The sequence below is a fragment of the Hemiscyllium ocellatum genome, chromosome 2 (assembly GCF_020745735.1).
Source record: "Hemiscyllium ocellatum isolate sHemOce1 chromosome 2, sHemOce1.pat.X.cur, whole genome shotgun sequence".
Lineage (NCBI taxonomy): Eukaryota > Metazoa > Chordata > Chondrichthyes > Orectolobiformes > Hemiscylliidae > Hemiscyllium > Hemiscyllium ocellatum.
Window position 1 is genome coordinate 125203412 of NC_083402.1, and position 19521 is coordinate 125222932.

General features: G+C 39.3%; 1 protein-coding gene across 1 annotated transcript in view; it reads left to right on the forward strand.

Moving 5' to 3' along the window:
- The window catches only part of ift74 (intraflagellar transport 74), a 116518-nt gene that overhangs the window by 59061 nt on the left and 37936 nt on the right, over positions 1 to 19521 (forward strand). The window contains exon 13 of the mRNA XM_060846200.1: positions 18346 to 18399. Within this exon, the coding sequence (XP_060702183.1) occupies positions 18346 to 18399 (54 nt within the window). The remainder of the gene's footprint in view (positions 1 to 18345; positions 18400 to 19521) is intronic.

Below are 19521 nucleotides of genomic sequence, written 5' to 3' on the forward strand. Positions count from 1 at the left end.
TGGAGTTTGCACGTTCTCCCCGTGTCTGCGTGGGTTTCCTCCGGGTGCTCCGGTTTCCTCCCACAGTCCAAAGATGTGCGGGTCAGGTGAATTGGCCAAGCTAAAATTGCCCGTAGTGTTAGGGGTATGGGTGGGTTGCGCTTCGGCGGGTCGGTGTGGACTTGTTGGGCCGAAGGGCCTGTTTCCACACTGTAAGTCTAATCTAATCTAAAAAAGTCTAATCTAAGATGACCGTCATTCTGCCTTTATCTGCTGGTAGTATGATTATGTTCTTGTCATTTTTCAGTGCTTTCAGTGCTTCCCTCTCCTTGGTGTTGAGGTTATGTGTATGTCGTACTCTTATCATCATAGGTACGACCGTTTGTCTCACTGTTTGTTGTGTCTCTTCTGTCAGTCCATTGTTCCTGAGTGTGCATTCTAGTGCTGCTAGGAAGTCTGCTGTGTTGGCATCCCTGTAGTTGTATTTGAGTCCCTTGGTCAGTATAGTTCTTTCCATGTCTGTGAGCTGTCTGTGGGAGAGGTTTTTAACCCAGGTGTGTGTTGTAGTGTCCTCCTGTTTGTGGGTTAGTTTGTCCATTTTTTCTTTTAGTGCTGTTTTTTTGTGAAGCGTTGTCCTGTTCTGTCCTATAGTGATAGCCTGTTCTATGGTCCGGGTCCATTCCTGATTAGTGGTTTTTAAAATTAATGACTTTTGGCGCGCAATTTCTTGCTTGTATTTGTGCAGTCGGTTGTGAGCGTCTGTGATCATTACCTGGACCATCCTGAATCCGTTCTTCTTGGCTGTTTCCCTGGCTTGTGGATTATTTACTGGAGGTCTGTACTTGACACATTGTGGCAGGATTTGATTTTTTCTGCATTCGTGGAGGAACCGGAGTTGTTCATGTGTTGCGCTTAGGCGGTTAGCGCAGGATTCCCATCTCCTGGCTTGTCTCAGCGTTTCTCGCCCGTAAGTGTTTAAAGTCTGGTTGAAGATTTGTAGCTCGGGTGTCCGTTGTTGTGGTTCTGTTCGCCGAGCTGGAAGTTTTTGCTGCAAACGTTTCGTTCCATACACTCAGACAACCAGGAACATGAATTTGACTGGGAAAACACTACCATCATAGGACAAGCCAGACAGAGAACAGCCAGGGAATTCCTAGAGGCATGGCATTCATCCACAAACTCCATTAACAGACACATGGACCTGGACCCCATATACAAACCACTACAGCTGAAACTGACACCCGGAAGCGGCAAGAACATCCATCAACAGACACATCGACCTGGACCCCACATACAAACTACTACAGCTGAAACTGACACCCGGAAGCGGCAAGAACAAACCACTATAAATACCGGAAGAAACATCAAAGCAGCGCTTCACAGGAGGCTCCAATAGCACTGATGATGTTCCCTAGCCAGGGAACGAAACGTTTGCAGCAAAAACTTCCAGCTCGGCGAACAGAACCACAACAGAATTGTGTTGTCAAAATTGAGGGATGGTTGTCATATCAATATGAAGTTTGGCTCAAATTGACCTCCTATTTGAATATTATTTTCATATAATCAATTTTCCTGTTGTAAATTTTTTATAATTTCAGCATTTTCTTTCTACAATGCACTTGTCCAACAGTAAAATGCAATTTCAAATTTAAAAACTCTTTAATTAGGAGATATTGAGTAAGCAGTAGGGCAGGAAATCTAAAGATCTACCAATCAACTTGCGAGTTCCCCTGTTAATTATAATGAATTAATTTGCCATTAAATGTATTATTTCATCTTGCTTGCCCTTGATCTATGTTAGGATCTTGCTTGTGAGTTTCGATGTAAAATCATCTTGGATTGCTCTCTTTATGATGATTATCCTTAATTTCCTGCCTTCAAAGGTTTGTTAATGTTTCTCTTCTAAAACAGGGCAGTTTTAAACTGAAGCAATTTTCACTCCATTGCCAGCAGTATCTACTGTTCTTTAAGGAAAAATCCATTCCCCCCAAAACAAGTATAACTTCACTGCTTTGTAATTATCTTTTTAGTATTTGAATACATTCAGCATTTCTTTCACATTTATAATTGGGTATTTTCGGAACATGGGGTGGAGTCTTTGATGCCAAGGTTTAAGTAGTTCTGTTTGTTTTTCCTTTCATAATCTTTTTTCGTTTTGCTGCTTAAACATGATCTTTTCTGATTGCCAGTGTCATCAGTATTAAAATCTTGTCACAGCCTACTTGGGTGAGATACTTCCTTTATAATAAAAAAATTAATGTCCATCTTTTAAAAGCAGATGGTCAATTTTCTCCCAGGATTTCAGCATATATAACAATAACTGAGATGTTTTCTTTAAAGAAAGAGATTTCATATTCACTATTCCACTCTGTTGCCATGAATGTGTCATACAGTTTGGAATAAAATGACCATCTTCGTGACACCACACTCAGTCATGGTAGTGCATATTGACTCAGTGTAATTCTCACTAGATAACTTGCTAATTCAGTATTTTCAAAGGAGGCACAGCAACTCCCAAAACTTACAACTGACAAAATGGTCTATATAATGTTCAGTTTAGAGAAGTTAGGCTTGTATTAGCTATAACAATATTGTTAAGATATCAAAAACTTTCACCTACACTACTATAGTGAGAAATTAGCACATTTCATAGATGACTAATAGGGTATTGGCAATCTCAATGTGTCCATTTCTGTGGTGTCAGGACAAGGCTCAAGTTACAGGGACTTAAAAATGTTTTTCCCTCCTTTTCTACAATGGGCCTTGACTGGTAACTTGGTTTTGTCTTCAGCAAAACATTTTCAGAACAATTTGAGTCTGTCTATTATTTTAGCAAAGAGCATTTCTTTCTCAATAACTATGTTAAGATTTTCGCATAGCAAACAACCAATTAGTATTTACTGTGTATTGACATTGAAGAACAAGTAAATACTACATCTAGAATAGATAATCTGCCACATTGTGCTTGATCGTAGCTTTCTGAAATTTGTGTTTAATAGTCTACTCTAGATCAATGAATCTTAGATTTTCTTTGAAGGACCCTTTTTCAAATGAGTTAATTAATCATGAACCGCTGTTCAGTCTAAATAATTATACTCATATTACAAAATAGTAGTATGGTGAAGACTATTTTAATAATACTTTTAAAGAAATGGGTAAGTAAACACTGTAATATTTACTTGGATATCTCTGGCACATGCCTGGGCTCCTTCTGTGATGTAAAAATTCTCTGATATTACTGAAATGTATAGTAATCTTTGTGCTGCTCTGTTTTACGATGCATGTTTCCTTCCCAGGCAAGGCATCCACTGTACTCCCAATACCCACATTGTTCTGCCATTGGGTTAGACTTGCCCAATACACATTACTTTACAGACTCTGTTTAAGAGCTACTGGTCTACATTTTTCTCTAGTGCAACACAATGCACTGAAATTGAATAATTGGATGTAAATTTTCCTTTGCAGTTTCTTAGACAACGAACTCTAAGGCAGATGAGCTGTCTAGGAAGGAACACAGCCAGATGTTTCCCCCAAAGGAAGTAACTGAATCCTAAGGATTAATCTCTAATAGCTTGTGTTTATTCCTTGGCTTTTAACTATTAAGAATGCCTTTGTGAAAGACTAGGAACAGCTTACCTTACCTTTGAAAGGGAATGCTACAAAGCATAATCTAAATTAAAAACACACATTTAAGTTTGGGTTTCTTTTTCAGCAAATTGACCATTTGAATAGGGTGTCCTTGGGTTATATTTTCATAATTGAGTCTTGGACTCTAGCCATTGCTGCCCCTCTAATGCCACATATATGGTGAAGAGAAAAACTTGGAAATAATTGCTACTTAATGTGCTAACAAAGTTACTGAGTTAGGGGTTTTATTACGACTGTTGTTAAGTATTGTTGTATTTTATGGGAATGGATTATGTCCCTTGAAACACCATCTCTAGCAGCTGCAGGACATTCTTCTGGAGGGAAGGTAATCAGCAAAGGTAATGATCCACATTGGTGTCAATGATATAGAAAGGAAATAGTATGTGGTCCTGCAGTCAGAATTTAGGGAACGAGGTAAAAAAATTAGAAACCACAACCTCAAAAGTAATGATCTCAAGATTGCTTCCAGTGCCACACTTAAGTGAGTACAAAATTAAGAGGATAAGACTGATGAATAGGTGTCTGGACAGATTATGAAGGAAGGAGAGCTTTTGACACTTGGGACACTGGGACTGCCTTTGGGGGAGATAGCACCTGTACAAATCAGATAGTTTCCACCTGCATAGAGCTGAGAAAAGGTTCCTCAAATGGCATTTTGTCAATGCTGTTGGAGAGTCATAAAGATCTACAGCACAGAAGAAGGTCGTTCGGCCATCGAATCTGTGCTGATCAAAAACAATTACCTAACTATTCTAACTGCATTTTCCACCACTTATCCTACTCCCTTCCTCACATCCCGTCTAAAGCTCACGCCTGTCACCTTAAATCCGTGCCCTCGGTCATTGATCCTTACCTCCACCAAGGAGAAAGGTTTATTTCTGTGTCCTATCTATGTTTCTCATAATTTTATACAACTCGATCATGACCTCCCTCAGTTTCCTCTGCTTCAAGGAAAATAACCCCAGCCTACTCAATCTCTCTTCATAACTTAAACTCTCCAGCCCAGGCAACATGCTGTAATTTTCTCTGCATCCTCTCCCGTGCAGTCTCATCCCTTCTATAATATGGATTCCAGATTTGCATGCAATGCTCTGGCTGTGATCTAACCAACATTTTATACAGTTCCAATATAACTTAGCTGTTCCAATGCCAGTACATCTTTCCTTAGTTAAGGAGTCCAGAATTGTTCAGTGTTCCATCTATGGTCTGACTAGTGCCTTATATAGTTTTAGTAAAAGCTCCCTACTTTAAACTCCATTTCTGTTGAAATAAAGCCAAATTCTATCTGCCTTCCCTGTTACCTGCTGAATTTAAGATGCTAACATTTTTTAATGCATGTATGGGGACTCCTTAATCCTTTCATTCTGTAGTATCTTACCATTTAAATATTGTTCAAGTCCTCTCCTCTTCCTGTCAAAGTGCATAACCTTACATTGTCCCACATTACATTACATTTGCACAATTTTTGCCCACTCACTTAACCTGACATTGTCTCTTTGTATCATCCTCACCAGTTGCCTTCCCACCTTTTGGGATCAACTGTAAACTTAATAATAGTACATTCACTTCTGTCATCAAATAATTAATATACATTGCAAATAATTATGGCCATAGCACTGATTCCTGTGGTATTCCACTAGCGACAGGTCACAAGACTGAAGTGCCATCCTTATATCAATTCTATATTCTATTATTTAGCCAATCCTTTATCCATGCTGATACAATATGTCGAACACCATGGGCCCATAATTATTAGGTAATTTAATGTGTGATACCTTATCAAATGCCTTCTGAAAATTCAAATATGTCACAGCCACAGGTTCCCCTTTATCTACCCTGCCTCAAAGAATTCTTATAAATCTATCAGGCTGATTTCCCCTTTGTAGAGCCATGATGACTCTGCTTGATCATGTTATGTATTTCTAAATATTATGTTATTATATCCACTATGACTGATATATGTCAACATTCTCCCAAAAACAGACATTAAGCTGACTGGCTATTGTCTCTTTTCTTTTGTCCCTTAATTATTTAGTAGTTTGGGAATGCTGTTAGTGCCTTCTGCTGTGAAGACTAATGAAAAGAATTTACTCAACTGTTCTGCTATTCCTGGTTACCCATTTTCATTTCCCCAGCTTTGTTCTCTGAGAGGACTATGCTCACGTTAACCCTTCTCTTCATCCTTATCTATTCTGAGAAACTCTTGCTGTTCATCTTGATGTAATAGACAGTGACTGGTTTGTAATGCAGAGTGATGCCAGTGGAGTGGGTTCAATTTCTGCACTGGCTAAGGTTACAATGAAGAACACTCCTTCTCAACCTTTTCTTTCACCAGAGACTTGTTGACACTCAGGTTAAACTACTATCAGTTGTCTCTCTCTAATGAGGAAGCAGCCCTATGGTCTGGGAAGACTGTGGCAATTTTACCTTTTCAATCCTTAGACTTTATCTTCCTCCCTTTACTATTTTATTGGTCATCTTTTGTCGGTTTTTAAAATTTTCCGAGTCCTCTGGCGTACCACTAATTTTTGCCACATTGAAGTTTGCTGCTATCCTGAAATTTCCCGATTAACCGTGGTTGGCTTATCCCCTTCCTATAATCCTCCTCCTCCTTCTGGGACATTTCTTTGTTGTGAGCCATGAACAATTTTCTTAGACACTTGCCCTGACTTCTAAATGATGCTTGATTTAGTATCACGCAACTGACCTCCAAACCAAGTTAAAGCTCTTGGAATAAAAAAAAAACGACATTATATATGAATATAAAATTGGCTAAGTGATGGGGAACAAATTAATGGTTAATGAATATTTTTTGAGTTGGAAGAATGTTTGTAATAGAGTTCCTGAGGGGATCAGTATTGTGACCCTTACTTTTTCGAATGTGTCAAAAATGTTAAATTTGGTGCAGCAAAGACAGTTTCAGAGTTCACAGATGATACAAGACAAGAAAGCATTGTAAACTATAAGAAGGCAGTGTACAACTGCAGAATAATATTGACAACTTGATAGGCATGCATAAAAAGTAGGTCTTTCAAGCCTGCTCTACTACTCAAAAAGAGATGTCTGTGTTTCAGATTCCACTTTTCAATCTACTTTTGATAACCTTTAGTTCCTTTACTAATAAGAATCTATCTATAACACCATCTTAAAATTTTCCAATAATCCTACATTCTCAACCACATGTTGAAGTAGAGTTAAAAGCTAAACACCCTCTGAGGAAACAAAAAAGTCTCCTTGTCTTTGTTCTAAAAGGATCTAAAAGGTGCGATTTTGAACTCACCCACAAAAATAAACTTTTTTTATATGTCAACCTTGTCAAGACCATTCAAACTGTTCAATCAAATTATCCTTCGCTCTTCTACATTCCAGTGAAAACAAGTCCAGCGAGTCCAACCTTTCATCATAATTTCAGCCACATAGTCTAGGTGTTAATATAGCAAACCTCTTCATCCACCTTCACTGCATTTATATTCCTTCTTAATGAAAGAGACCTAAATTGCACACAACATTTGAGATCTGGTCTTATCAATACCTTGTATATTTAAAGCCTATCTTCCTTCCTTTGATGTTCAGTTCCTCCCATAATAAATGGTATCATTCCTTTAGCCATCTGAATCATTTGCTGTATCTGCATGCTAGTTTTGTGATTTATACAGTGCAGCACCGAGCTTAAAAAATGTGTTGCTGGAAAAGCACAGCAGGTCAGGCAGCAAAAAGGAGAAGGAAAATCGACGTTTCGGGCATAAGCCCTCCTTCAGGAATGAGGAGGGTGTGCCAAGCAGGCTAAGATAAAAGGTAGGGAGGAGGGACTTGGGGGAGGGGCATTGGGAATGCGATAGGTGGAAGGATGTTAAGTTGAGGGTGATAGGCCAGAGAGGGGGTGGGGGCGGAGAGGTCAGAAAGAAGATTGCAAATCAAGAAGGCGGTGCAGCAACACATTTTTAATCTCTGATCCCACTTTCTCTTGCAGTCCTCACTTTTTCCTAGTGCAACACCAAAGTCCATCTTTGGAATTCTGCAGTTGTTCTCCATTTAAGTCATCTTCTTTCTTTAATTAATCCTGCTGCAGTGAACAGCTTCACATTTCCCCACATTATACTCCCTCTGCCAGATTTTTTGCCAACTCACTATGGTTTTGTATCATATGTTATGTTTATACACGATTTTCCATGTATTTGTATCAACAGGGGTTTTGGTCGCCTTATCTAACTCATTGATATAACCTAAAGTCTCAGTACAGACATCTGTGGGGCCCCAGTTATCATATCCAGCCAATCTGAAGAAAACCCATTTCTGCATTGTCACTGTTTTCTGCCAGCCAACCAATCTTCTGTCCATGTTAAAATGTTAGTTTCTACACCGTGAGCTGTTATATTGCGCAATAACATTTTATGTGGAACTTTGTAACATGCCTTCTGGAAATCTCAACACAATACATCAGGCTGTCCTTTATCTACAGCGCATATTATCCCTTTAAAGAGCTCCAACTAATCTGTTAAACAAAACACAAACTGACTCTTCAAAATTGCCTTGAGTTTTACCAAGTGCCCGGTTATAGCTCCTCAATGATGGATTCTAACGCCTCCTCAAAAGACATCAAGCTAACAGGCCTACAGTCTTCTGTTTTCTAAATGGCAAAGTTATATTTGCAACTATACTTTGCTACTTCCAGTCTGGTGGAACCTTTTCAAAAGCTAGCAACTTTTGGGAAAATTAACACTAACATGTCTGGTACCTCATTAGCAATCTCTTTTAAGACCCTAGGATTTGATTAGATTCCCTACAGTATGGAAACAGGCCCTTCGGCCCAATAAGTCCACACCACCAACGCTCCACTGAGTAATCCACCCAGATCCATTCTCCATATTTACTCCTGACTAATGCACCTAACACGGTGGGCAGTTTAGCATGGCCAATTCACCTGACCTGCACATTTTTGGATTGTGGGAAGAAGCTGGAGTACCCGGAGGAAACCCACGAAACACAGGGAGAATGTGTAAACTCCACACAGATAGTCGTCTGAGGTGGGAATCGAACCCAGGTTCCTGGCGCTGTGAGGCAGCAGTGCTAACCATTGAGTCACCGTGCTACCCCAAAAATTTTCGTTTCGACACCTGGCCACCATCCCTGTTCAATGCCAGTTTTAAATTCCACCAACTGGCAGTGTAGGATTTGAACCCAGGTGCCTCCAAGCGTTAGCCAAGATTTTCAACTCCAGTGACATTCCCATTATTCGATTCTGTCTGCTAAAGGATGAAGTCCATCAGTACCAAGAGGACAGATAGGTGGCAAATAAAAGTCAATGCAAGAAATGTGAGGTCATAGGTTTTGGTAGAAAGAATGTGGAGACACAGAATAAAATGAAGACTGCTACTTTAATTGTATGCAAGAACAGAGAAACTAAGGTTGACTGCATAGGCTGAATGGCCTCATCCTGCACTATAATGATTCTGTAGTGTATATATGTGCATAAGACATTAAAGGTAGCCAGATATGTAAGCAGTACAGTTAATTAAGTAGTCCGTATTCTAGGATTTATTGAAAGGGCATAGAATGCACAATAAGGAGGTTATGTTGAAAATTTGTAAGACATTAGTTAGACCTCGATTGGTATATTAAGTATAGTTCTCAGCATTATGCTTTCAGAATGTACTTTGGAGAGATTGCAGAAGAGGTTTATAAGAATGCTTCCGTGGATGATGATTAATTGGTGAAGTTAGAACTGCTTTCTTTGGAAGGAAGGTGAAGATGAGATTTGTTGGAAGGTTTCAAAACTATGAGGTCTGGATGGGCTAGATGGGGAGAAACTGTTCTCACAAAGGATGAAGAATAAGAGGGACCAGTTTAAAGTAATTTGCAAAAGATCAAATACAATGTGAGGAAAGGAATTTCACTCTGAGTAGTTAGGATCTGGGTAAAGCACTGCCTGGGAGATTGGTGGGCGCAGGTTCAGTGGGAGACATTGAAGAGATTGTTGGATAATTATTTGAGTGGAAATGATATGCAGTTTTATAGAGGAAAAGCAAGAGAATGACTTTAAATCATAGTGTTCATTCAGAGAGTTGATGCAGACATGATGGGCTGAATGGCCTCCTTCTACACGATCACTATTTTGTGATTCCATCCCACTTTGGTGTTATATGTCGTACATTTCACCTTAGTGAGAGCAGGTTTCTTGTGCAAAGTCTAGATCCTATTGAGAACTTGTGCAGCTTGCAGTTGACCTCACCCCAAGGACATGGGCCTTGGCTACAGTCTGACAGGCAAAAGAATAGCTCAACCACTAGAGAAAAACTCAAACCTTAAAATCTAAAGCAGACCTGTGTTGTTTAGTGAAGAGGGGCAAGCTATTTGATTCATATAAGTTCCATTTAGTTTTCACGAGTTTTACATGACTGATTTGCAGTAATTCCTTATGCTGAAGGAAGGAACCAGCATTATAATAGAACTAAGTTTCACTGCGATTTAAAAGTCCTGGCAAGGGATAGAAATAATCTTAATAAATGCATGGTTATAAATCATTGCAGATGAAATGTGGTCCACAGTCGTAAATGAAGAAAATATGTTTTAAATATGTAGCTGCTGCTAATTGTTCTAAGCAAACACTGCAGAATTATATGGGAGAGTTGCCAAAGGTTGACTTCCCACTGAGTGTTTTAAGATGTGTTGATCTTACCATTCTGGTCAAATCATTAAACTTGATGTTTTTATCATAATTTCCTAATGTGTGTTTTTAAATAAATATACTTGTACTTTTAATGAGTTGTCAAAGGAGCACCATTCCTGTCCTTTTGCAAATGTGAAGTGCTTATTGTTTCACTTCTTCAATTTCCTTCTTCTCATGACTTACATTAATTGTTTTTTAGTTATTGCTATCAAGGGATGTGGAACCAACGCATGTTGAAAAAGCAGAATTTTACTTTTTCACAAAGATTAGCAAATTATTGATGTTAATAGCAGTGCATGGGACAGGGTGGTTTATCTGAGCACAATAGCCAGAGCCCAATGCTCTAAACAGGCTCACAGTGCTTGAATTGATGGTTAGGGCCAAGTGCGTAGACCAGGAGAAGCACCAGTCTGCTTGATTTTTTGTCTCTGCCCCTGGCAGAATTGGCGTTGTAGTGATTTAATAAGAATAGTAGGTTAAGTAGGGATGAGATGCAAAATAGCCATCATCTATTTAAATGGCGCATAGGCTTAAGGGGCTGGGCTGACTGACCTTTGTAGCAGAACAAGGCAATGTGGCAATTGAAGGCTCAGCTTGAATATGATAAGCAGGCAGGAGTTAGATGAGCTATAAACAACTACAGGAAATGCAATATTTCACAATCACTTGGAGAGAGAACCTAAAAAGTATGCATTTGAAAAACATCTTTCACAACCTGAAGACTCCAAAGCTAATTATTTTGTTTAAGAATCATCAATGCTGTAGAACTTGGTAGCCTATTATATGCACAGCAAGGAATCACAAATAACAAAAGGCTAAGTAACTAAGTAAACTTTATTACTTAGTTGAGATGGCCCTCCTGCACCATTCAGTTTGATCCTTGCTGATCATCCAGCTCAGTACCATGTTAGCACTTTCTCCTCATATCTTTTGATCCCTTTATTCCTAAGAACTATGTCTACACCTTTCTTGAATTTATGACCTCATGATGGAGGAAAGTGTCATTTATGAAGTAACTGAAGATGGTTGGGCTAAGAATTCAGAGATATCTGCAGAGATGATCTTGGATTATGTTGATTGATATTCAAAAACAACCAGCCACCTTCTTTTCTGCAGGATATGACTCCAGCTAACAGAATTTTTCCCCTTATATCTACTGACTCCAGTTTTGCTAATGTTCCTTGATTCCATAATTGGTTAAATGCTGTCTAGATGTCACTCTAACGTTAACGCAACAGTCAAGAAAGCACAATGATGCTTTTACTTCCTCAAGAGGCTAAGGAAAATCAGCATGTCCACAAAATACATTAACTATTATAGATGCATCACATAAAGCACCCTATACGGATGCATCACAACATGGAATGGCAACTGTTCTTCCTAAGACCATAAGAAACTACAGTGAGTCATGAATACAATCTAGTCCATCACAAACTAGCCTTCCACCCATTGACTCCATCTATACTCCCCACTGCCTTGGGAAAGCAACCAACATAATCAAAAGCCCTTCCCATCCTAAATTTAAATACACATACAAACCTCTTAAAGAACAGCATTTTCTATGCATTAACACACCTCTCAAATTTTGAGAAGATTTGTAGCTCAGGTTGAGGTTCTGGATGTAGGTTTGCTCGCTGAGATGGAAGGTTCATTTCCAGACGTTTTGTCACCATACTAGGTAACATCTTCAGTGGGCCTCTGGGCAAAACACTGCTGATAATTCCTGCTTTCTATTTCTGGGTTTCTTTGGATCGGTGATGTCATTTCCTGTGGTAATGTCATTTCCTGTTCCTTTTTCTCAGGGGGTGGTAGATGGGGTCTAACTCAATGTGTTTGTTGATAGAGTTCCTGTTGGAATGCCATACTTCTAGGAATTCTCGTGCATTTCTCTTGTTTGGCTTGTCCTTGGATGGATGTGTTGTCCCCGTCGAAGTCGTGTCCATCCTTATTTGTATATAAGGATACTAGTGAGAGAGGATCATGTCATTTTGTGGCTAGTTGATGTTTATGTACCCTGTGGCTAGTTTTCTGCCTATTTGTCCAATGTAGTGTTTGTTAAGGTTCTTGCATGGTATTTTGTAAATGACATTAGTTTTACTTGTTGTCTGTACAGGGTCTTTCAAGTTCATTAGCTGCTGTTTTAATGTGTTGATGGGTTTGTGGGCTATCATGATACCAAGGGGTCTGAGTAGTCTGGCAGTCATTTCCGAGATGCCTTTGATGTAGGGGAGAGTGGCTAGGGTTTCTGGACGTGTTTTGTCTGCTTGTTTGTGGATGTTGGGATGTCACAGTCTAGATGTCACATCTAGATGTCACAGTAGATCGAACAGCCAATGGGAAACTTCAAACCAACATCTATAGGAAAGCAACACATACAGAACAAATATTGAACTGCAGAAGCAATCATCCCAACATCCACAAACGAAGCTGGATCAGAACATTATTTCAATGAGTCAATACACACTGCAGCACAGAGGAACTACAAAGATCCGAGGAAAATCACTTATACAGTGTATTCAAAAAGAATGGGTACCCAATGAACACGGTCCACCAATTTCTGAGCAACAAACACAAACAAGCAGACAAAAGACGTCCAGAAACCCCTACATCAAAGACATCTCGGAAATGACTGCCAGACTACTCAGACTCCTTAGCATCATGGTAGCCCACAAACCCACCAACACACTAAAACAGCAGCTAATGAACTTGAAAGACCCTATACAGACAAGTAAAACGAATGTCATTTACAAGAACTGTAACAAACATTACATCGGACAATCAGGCAGAAAACTAGCCATCAGGATACATGAACATCAACTAGCCCACAAAACGACATGACCCTCTCTCACTATTATCCTTACATACAGATAAGGAAGGACACGACTTCGACTGGGACAACACACCCATCCTAGGACAAGCCAAACAGAGACATGCACAAGAATTCCTAGAAGCTTGGCATTCCAACAGGAACTCTATCAACAAACACATCGAGTTTCACCCCATCTACCACCCCCTGAGAAAAAGGACAGGAAATGACATCACCAACCCAAAGAAACCCAGACATATAAGTAGAAAGCAAGAATTATAAGCAGTGCTTCGTCTGAAGGCCCAGTGAGGATGTACCTAATATGGTGATGAAATGTCTGCAAATGAACCTTCCAACTCAGCGAGCAAACCTACATCCAGACTTCTCAAGTGTTAACGTTGATCTCTCTCTGCACCTTTATTGTGGCTGTAATACTATATTCTGCACTCTGTTCTGCTACCCTGATGCACTTACATAAAACACCATGGATGCAGGTTTGCTCGCTGAGCTGGAAGGTTCATTTCCAGATGTTTCGTATTTGTATCCTTACATACAGATAAGGAAGGGTACCACTTCTATGGGACAACACATCAATCCGAGGACAAGCCAAACAAGAGAACTGCATGAGAATTCCCAGAAGCTTGGCATTCCAATTGGAACTTTATCAATAAGCACATTGAGTTAGACCCTATCTACCACCCTCTGAGAAAAAGAATAGGAAATGACATCACCAACCCAAAAAAACCCAAATATATAAATGGAAAGCAGGAATTATCAGCAGTGCATTGCCCGGAGACCCACTGAAGACGTTACCTCGTATGGTGATGAAACATCTGGTAATGAACCTTCCAGCTCAGTGAGCAAACCTCCACTCAGAACCTCAACTTGAACTCTAAATTTTCTGAAACCTTGACAAAACACAATTTTTCACTATATCTCGATACCTGTGAAAATAATAAATCTAGCTCAAAATCCAACTCTCATTTCTGGAGTTCAGTTGTTTTGTCCATGTTTGGATTAAGACTATAACTAATTCAGAAGCTGAATGGCCCTAGCAGAACCCAAACTGAGTGTCAGTGAGCATGTTATTCCTTTATAGATATTGTTTGATAGCACTGTTGATAATCCCACCCCATTTAATGGTTATGAGTAGACTAACAGGGAAGTAATTAGCTGAGTTGAATGTGACATGAAATGAACATTTTCACACAAAGATTGGTTTAGTCTGGGATGCACTGTCTGGAAGTGTAGCTGTGTCAGGTTCAATTGAAGCATTCAAGAGGGAATTAGAGGATTATTTAAACAGTAACAATGTGTAAGGATTGATGAAAAGCGAAGAGAATAAGGCTAAGTCATGGTGCATATCTGGAGACCTGGTACAAACATGATGGGCTGAATGGCCTCCTGTACCATACCCCTTCTGTGATTAGTCTCATTTTTGTGAACAGGATGTACCTGGGCAATTTTCCACAAGTATTGTTGATGCCAACGTTGCCAGGGATGACATTCCAGGATTTTGACCTGCAATAGTGAAGACATGATTATAGTTCCAAATTAGGAAGGTGTGTAGTTTAAAGTATAACTTGTACATGATGGAGTTCCAGCATGTCTATTATCCTTGTCCTTTAAGTTAGTGTAGGCTACTAGTTTGAAAGGTGTTATCAAGGGCACATTTGTAGTAGTGGTAGATGTAGATGTGGGTGTCAATTCAAATGAGCCTTTCTGTCCTAGATGGTTGAGCCATTTGTCTCCCAAATGGACAGTATTCCGTCACATTCCTGACTTATGCCTTGAGGTGGTGGACAGACATTAAGGAGCTGGGAGGTCAGTTGCCACAGGATCTTATAGATTCCAAGAAGCACATGAGGTCATTGATTTGTGGGTGAGCTGCAAAATGCCCTCAGTACTGCACTGGTGTTTCAGGCAAGATTGCATATTCAGGTTTTGGTGTAATCCCATAATCTATAATTAGATGAGGGTGCTAACTTTTGTTGAAAAACAGTGTTGACCACTTATTTTTTTCTTTTGTATAGGGCGATACAAAATTCTTTTTGTCAAATCTTTTTACTTCATAAATAACTTATCTGTGATCCAGCTATGTAAATACTCAAGATTTCCAGTTCGCAGCTTTGTTTCTTTTCACTTTTCTCCATTTCTCTTTCTCCTATTTGTCCACTGGCTTAATAATTGGAAACATCTCAGAGGGTAAGGATTAACTTTCTCCTCTGGCTTTACACTCCACTCAGTACTTGTGAGCCAACAAAGCTACCTTGAAAGTACATTTTTTTGTAAATTTACAAGTAACATAAGAAATCACTAAGCTGAATATACCTTGGACTTATGAATAGCTTGAAGAACAACCAAAGTTTCAAAAAAAGAATGCTGAGTTTTTATTTTCTATAAGTTCTATTCTGAGTTATTCCTCTTCAGACTTTTGTTCTGTGTATAATCACAATTTAGGGGTCAGATAACATTTCTCCTTTTCTCATCCTTTACACTGTAGGAAGTCAATGTATCCTGACTCTTTGATACTTTCTCTCCTAGTTCATTTAAAAAAATGCACCACCTATTAAAGTTTGGAGCTGAAAAAAATAAGGAAGGCCCATATTTGATCCTTAGTGTGTGCTTAGATAATTGATCTCAGTGCAGAACATAGGAGAAAATTACAATTGTTTCTTGTTTTTCTGGGCTAAGAAGGGAAAAAAAATCATTATAAATTCTGAAATCTGATTGTGATCCAGCAGTTTCCATTAGAAAGTGTGCATGTGTTGACCTCAAATGGAGGTAGGTTCAGTCTCAACTGAGAGACCACCCAGGTGGAAAAAAATCATTGGCACTCGTTGAGTCTTTCTCTTACGTAAAGTGGTCACTGGGTGAAGTAATAACAAATTAGCATAAAACCAAACCTGAGTATGTGGCAATGCATTGAAGAGAGAATTTATTTAACCCTTAGGTCCCCATATAAACTCTGTGTTTCCAAAATACTGCAGTGACTGTTTGTCCGTGTTCACAAACTAGTAGTTTTTTCTTAAATTGGTTGGCATACTTCTGTTTCACAAGTAAGAAAGGCCATTAAACTCAGCATTATTTGTAATCTCCTCCAGTCCTATTAATCCCACTCCTGAAACTGTTTAATTCTCTGACCACTTTTGTATCTCTCCATCCTTACAATCCATCTTTGGTTATAATTCAACTCTTTTAAGCCCTAAATTGTTAACTTTTCTGCCTCTCCCACCTCACTCCACCATCTCTTTGTTCAAGCTAGTTTTCTTTTTGGTTCAGTATCCATTAAGGTTTGATTGCATTTCTGTTACTGCACTTTCTGAGTTAAAGATTCTTTACAAATTTAACTGGTTATTTGTTTGCATGCAGATAGATTATTTCAAACAAAAATCAGTTAATCTACTCTGATATTGTACTTCTAACTTTTGTAAATTTTTTATTGTTTCTGTATATTACTGCCTTAAATAAATCTAAACAAGTAGTTTAACAGCTCTACATTGTTTTGGTGCACTAATTTGAATCTTCACAAGTTGCTAGAGAATATGGTATGCATCCCATGCGTTTTCCAGAATGTGGGTAAAATAACTCCACAGAGGCCGGTATCCCATCATCAAGACACCCTTTCTTTACAAATATGTGGACTCTGACCAGCTAGCTCAGCGCCAGTCGCAAGAGTGAGGAGACTCTTTGAGACTTCTGTTTATATCTATCAGCCAGGACTCCCTGTTCGGCCAAGGTTAAACCCCAATCAGTGGACTCATACTCAACAAGATCCACCTGGCCTACTTCATTCCAATCACTAGAGTGGGTTATCATGATGAAATTCTAGTCATGAAAATTATGCAGGTTATTGGGTATAAAGAGTTAGAGATTAGGTTTGCTCATCAATGCCAATACTCAGCTGTGAGTACAAAAGCAAGTACTGGGAAATAAAAAAACTGAGCCTTCATAATCTTGACCAAGGCGTTTTCTCCTTTCAGGAATGATGATAGATGATGCAGCACCTTCTCCAAACGTGTGTGCATTTGTTTTAGTCAAAGTGACACTATATAGCTAGAGATTCCAAATAACTTTAGGCCTGGTGTTATACAAAGGAAGTGCACAGAGTACTTTGGTAGGTAGTCCTTTGCCCCTTCTCAGGGATTTGTTGTATTATTTTGGACACTATGCCATACTCATTTGAAAATGTGGAACTTGTTATTTGGCACTAGAGAAAAACTGATGCACAGAAGTGAGTTTCTTCTCAGGTTTCCTTTGAATACTTAATTGTAGAGTGTCCTACTTACAAATTTTTTATTTTCCAAGTGATCCTGAGCAGAGGTGTAATTTTAAAGATCCAGCATACGAACATTTCCTGTACTTATAAATGGATGCTTTACATTGTCCTGCATTGTGTTCTGACTTGCATCTGAATCTTCATGTGAATGGAATCTAGAATGGGGCTCATTCACAACTTGGAGACTGCCTTATTCTGCTTACAACATGAAGAAAAAGCAATGTATTCAAACTTATGCAATTTCACCTGCCTCTAAGGTTCTGTTTAGCCTTAATCTGAGTATTGCTGAAGAAAGACATACTTTGTTAAAAGTTTTCATCATGAGAACGTTTCACAAGATTGTGACTTCAAGGGAAACAAACCAACATTTATGCAGTATAAGAGCAGAGTGCTGATGGCAAGTGGACTTGATTGGTAGATGCATAGCCATGGAGAATGCACCACTTAATGCCAGTTAACAGTCAGATTTTGTTTAAATTTTAAAGCAAACAGGTTGATCCTGTTTGGTCTGGCATTTCCCTGAGAAATGAACCAGAAAATGGCTGTCACTTATTTTGTTGAGTTGAAACAGTGCAGTGCATGATTCTGGGCATGCGATGCCTTTTCTATCGCCAAGGAGTGGCCACTATAATTTGGTGTGCTGCCACTAGCAGATGCTCACAGATTACAAAATCTCCTTTATAAACTTCCAGAACCCATCCCTCAAAATCAGCATTTACTGCTCATCGTTAGTGGTCCTTGAGAAGGCAAGTGAACCACTTTGAGCAGGTGCACGTGCTGATGATGCACATTGGTTAAGTGGAGAATCCCGTTATTTTAACCTCTCAGCAGTAAGGGAACACTATATCTTACTGAAATTTAAATTATTGTAAAAGGCCAAAACCACAAATGGCTGAATGACACTGTAAGAAATTTATATATCATATTGAATCATGAAGAAACCTGTAATTGTGCTTTTTTTTTTAGGTGAAAGGAATCAGAAGTATAAAGAGCTAAAGAAAAGAGAAGAAACAATGGATGGTGAGTTTATGCTTATCTGGACTAGTTTTCCTCAACTGTGCTTCATTATGACCACATGTAAATTGTCACTGTTAAGTTTCAAACATGCTGTATCAGACCTCTGAAAGTGCAACTGGTTTGAAAAAAAAGGTTATGATGTATCATTCTGATTTTCTGACGTTCATATGCAATCTGTGAAATGTGCATTCTGATGCTCTGTTTTACGCCTTTATATACTTGCTAATTGATTATTTTATTTGGCTAGGTATTGAAGGCACTATTGTGAATATTCCCATTTCCTCAACAATTGAACAAATTTTATCTGTGATAAGTATCTTAATTTTTGATCAACTGTATTGTAGCTATTCCACATTTATGGGGTCGTGATTTAGAATAGAATAGTTTATTTTCACATGTATTTTTACAAAAAGAAGTGAAAAGTTTCATAAGTCGCCATACCATGGCACCTAAATTAATGACAGAAGCCATAAATAAGAAGAGAAAAGAAGCAAAAGTTCATCAGAGTTCAATGAACGACTTCTGGGTTCAGGGTATGCTGGAAAGCCAGGCTGAAAGTGACACGCAGAGCTGGGTCAAGACTGCCACGCCGAGCCAAGTCCTCCACACCAAGACTAGAACTCCATGCTGCGCCTTTGGAAGACCAGAAAACCACCCCCCGAAGCAAGGATGAAACCTCCTCACCAAGACTAGACCTTCACAACAGGCTGCTGGAATACCCAGAAGCCACTGAGGAAGACCTGTATGACAGAATGAGACCTCCATACTGGGACAAGTACGCCACTCCAGGCCGGGACCACCCCTCCTGGACAAAACCACTACACCAGTTGACCGTCCTGTCAGGCCTATACCTCTATTCTGGGCTGTTAGAAACCACCTTGTCACTGGGACTGGGCCAGAAGAAGGTTCCTTCCACTGAAGTCTTTCCAATGGGCCCCAGCTCTCTCAATGGTTTCTCACACTCCCTCTCACCCATGAGGGACTGACCCTGCTCTTGGTCAGCCTGCTGCTCCGTCCAGATGGCAGAAGGTATAGCAGAACATTTCCAGCACCTGAGCGTTCTTCAGTATGCAGGTGATGGAATGAATAGCCATAATTGTGAACTTGTATGAACGTCTTTTTCCA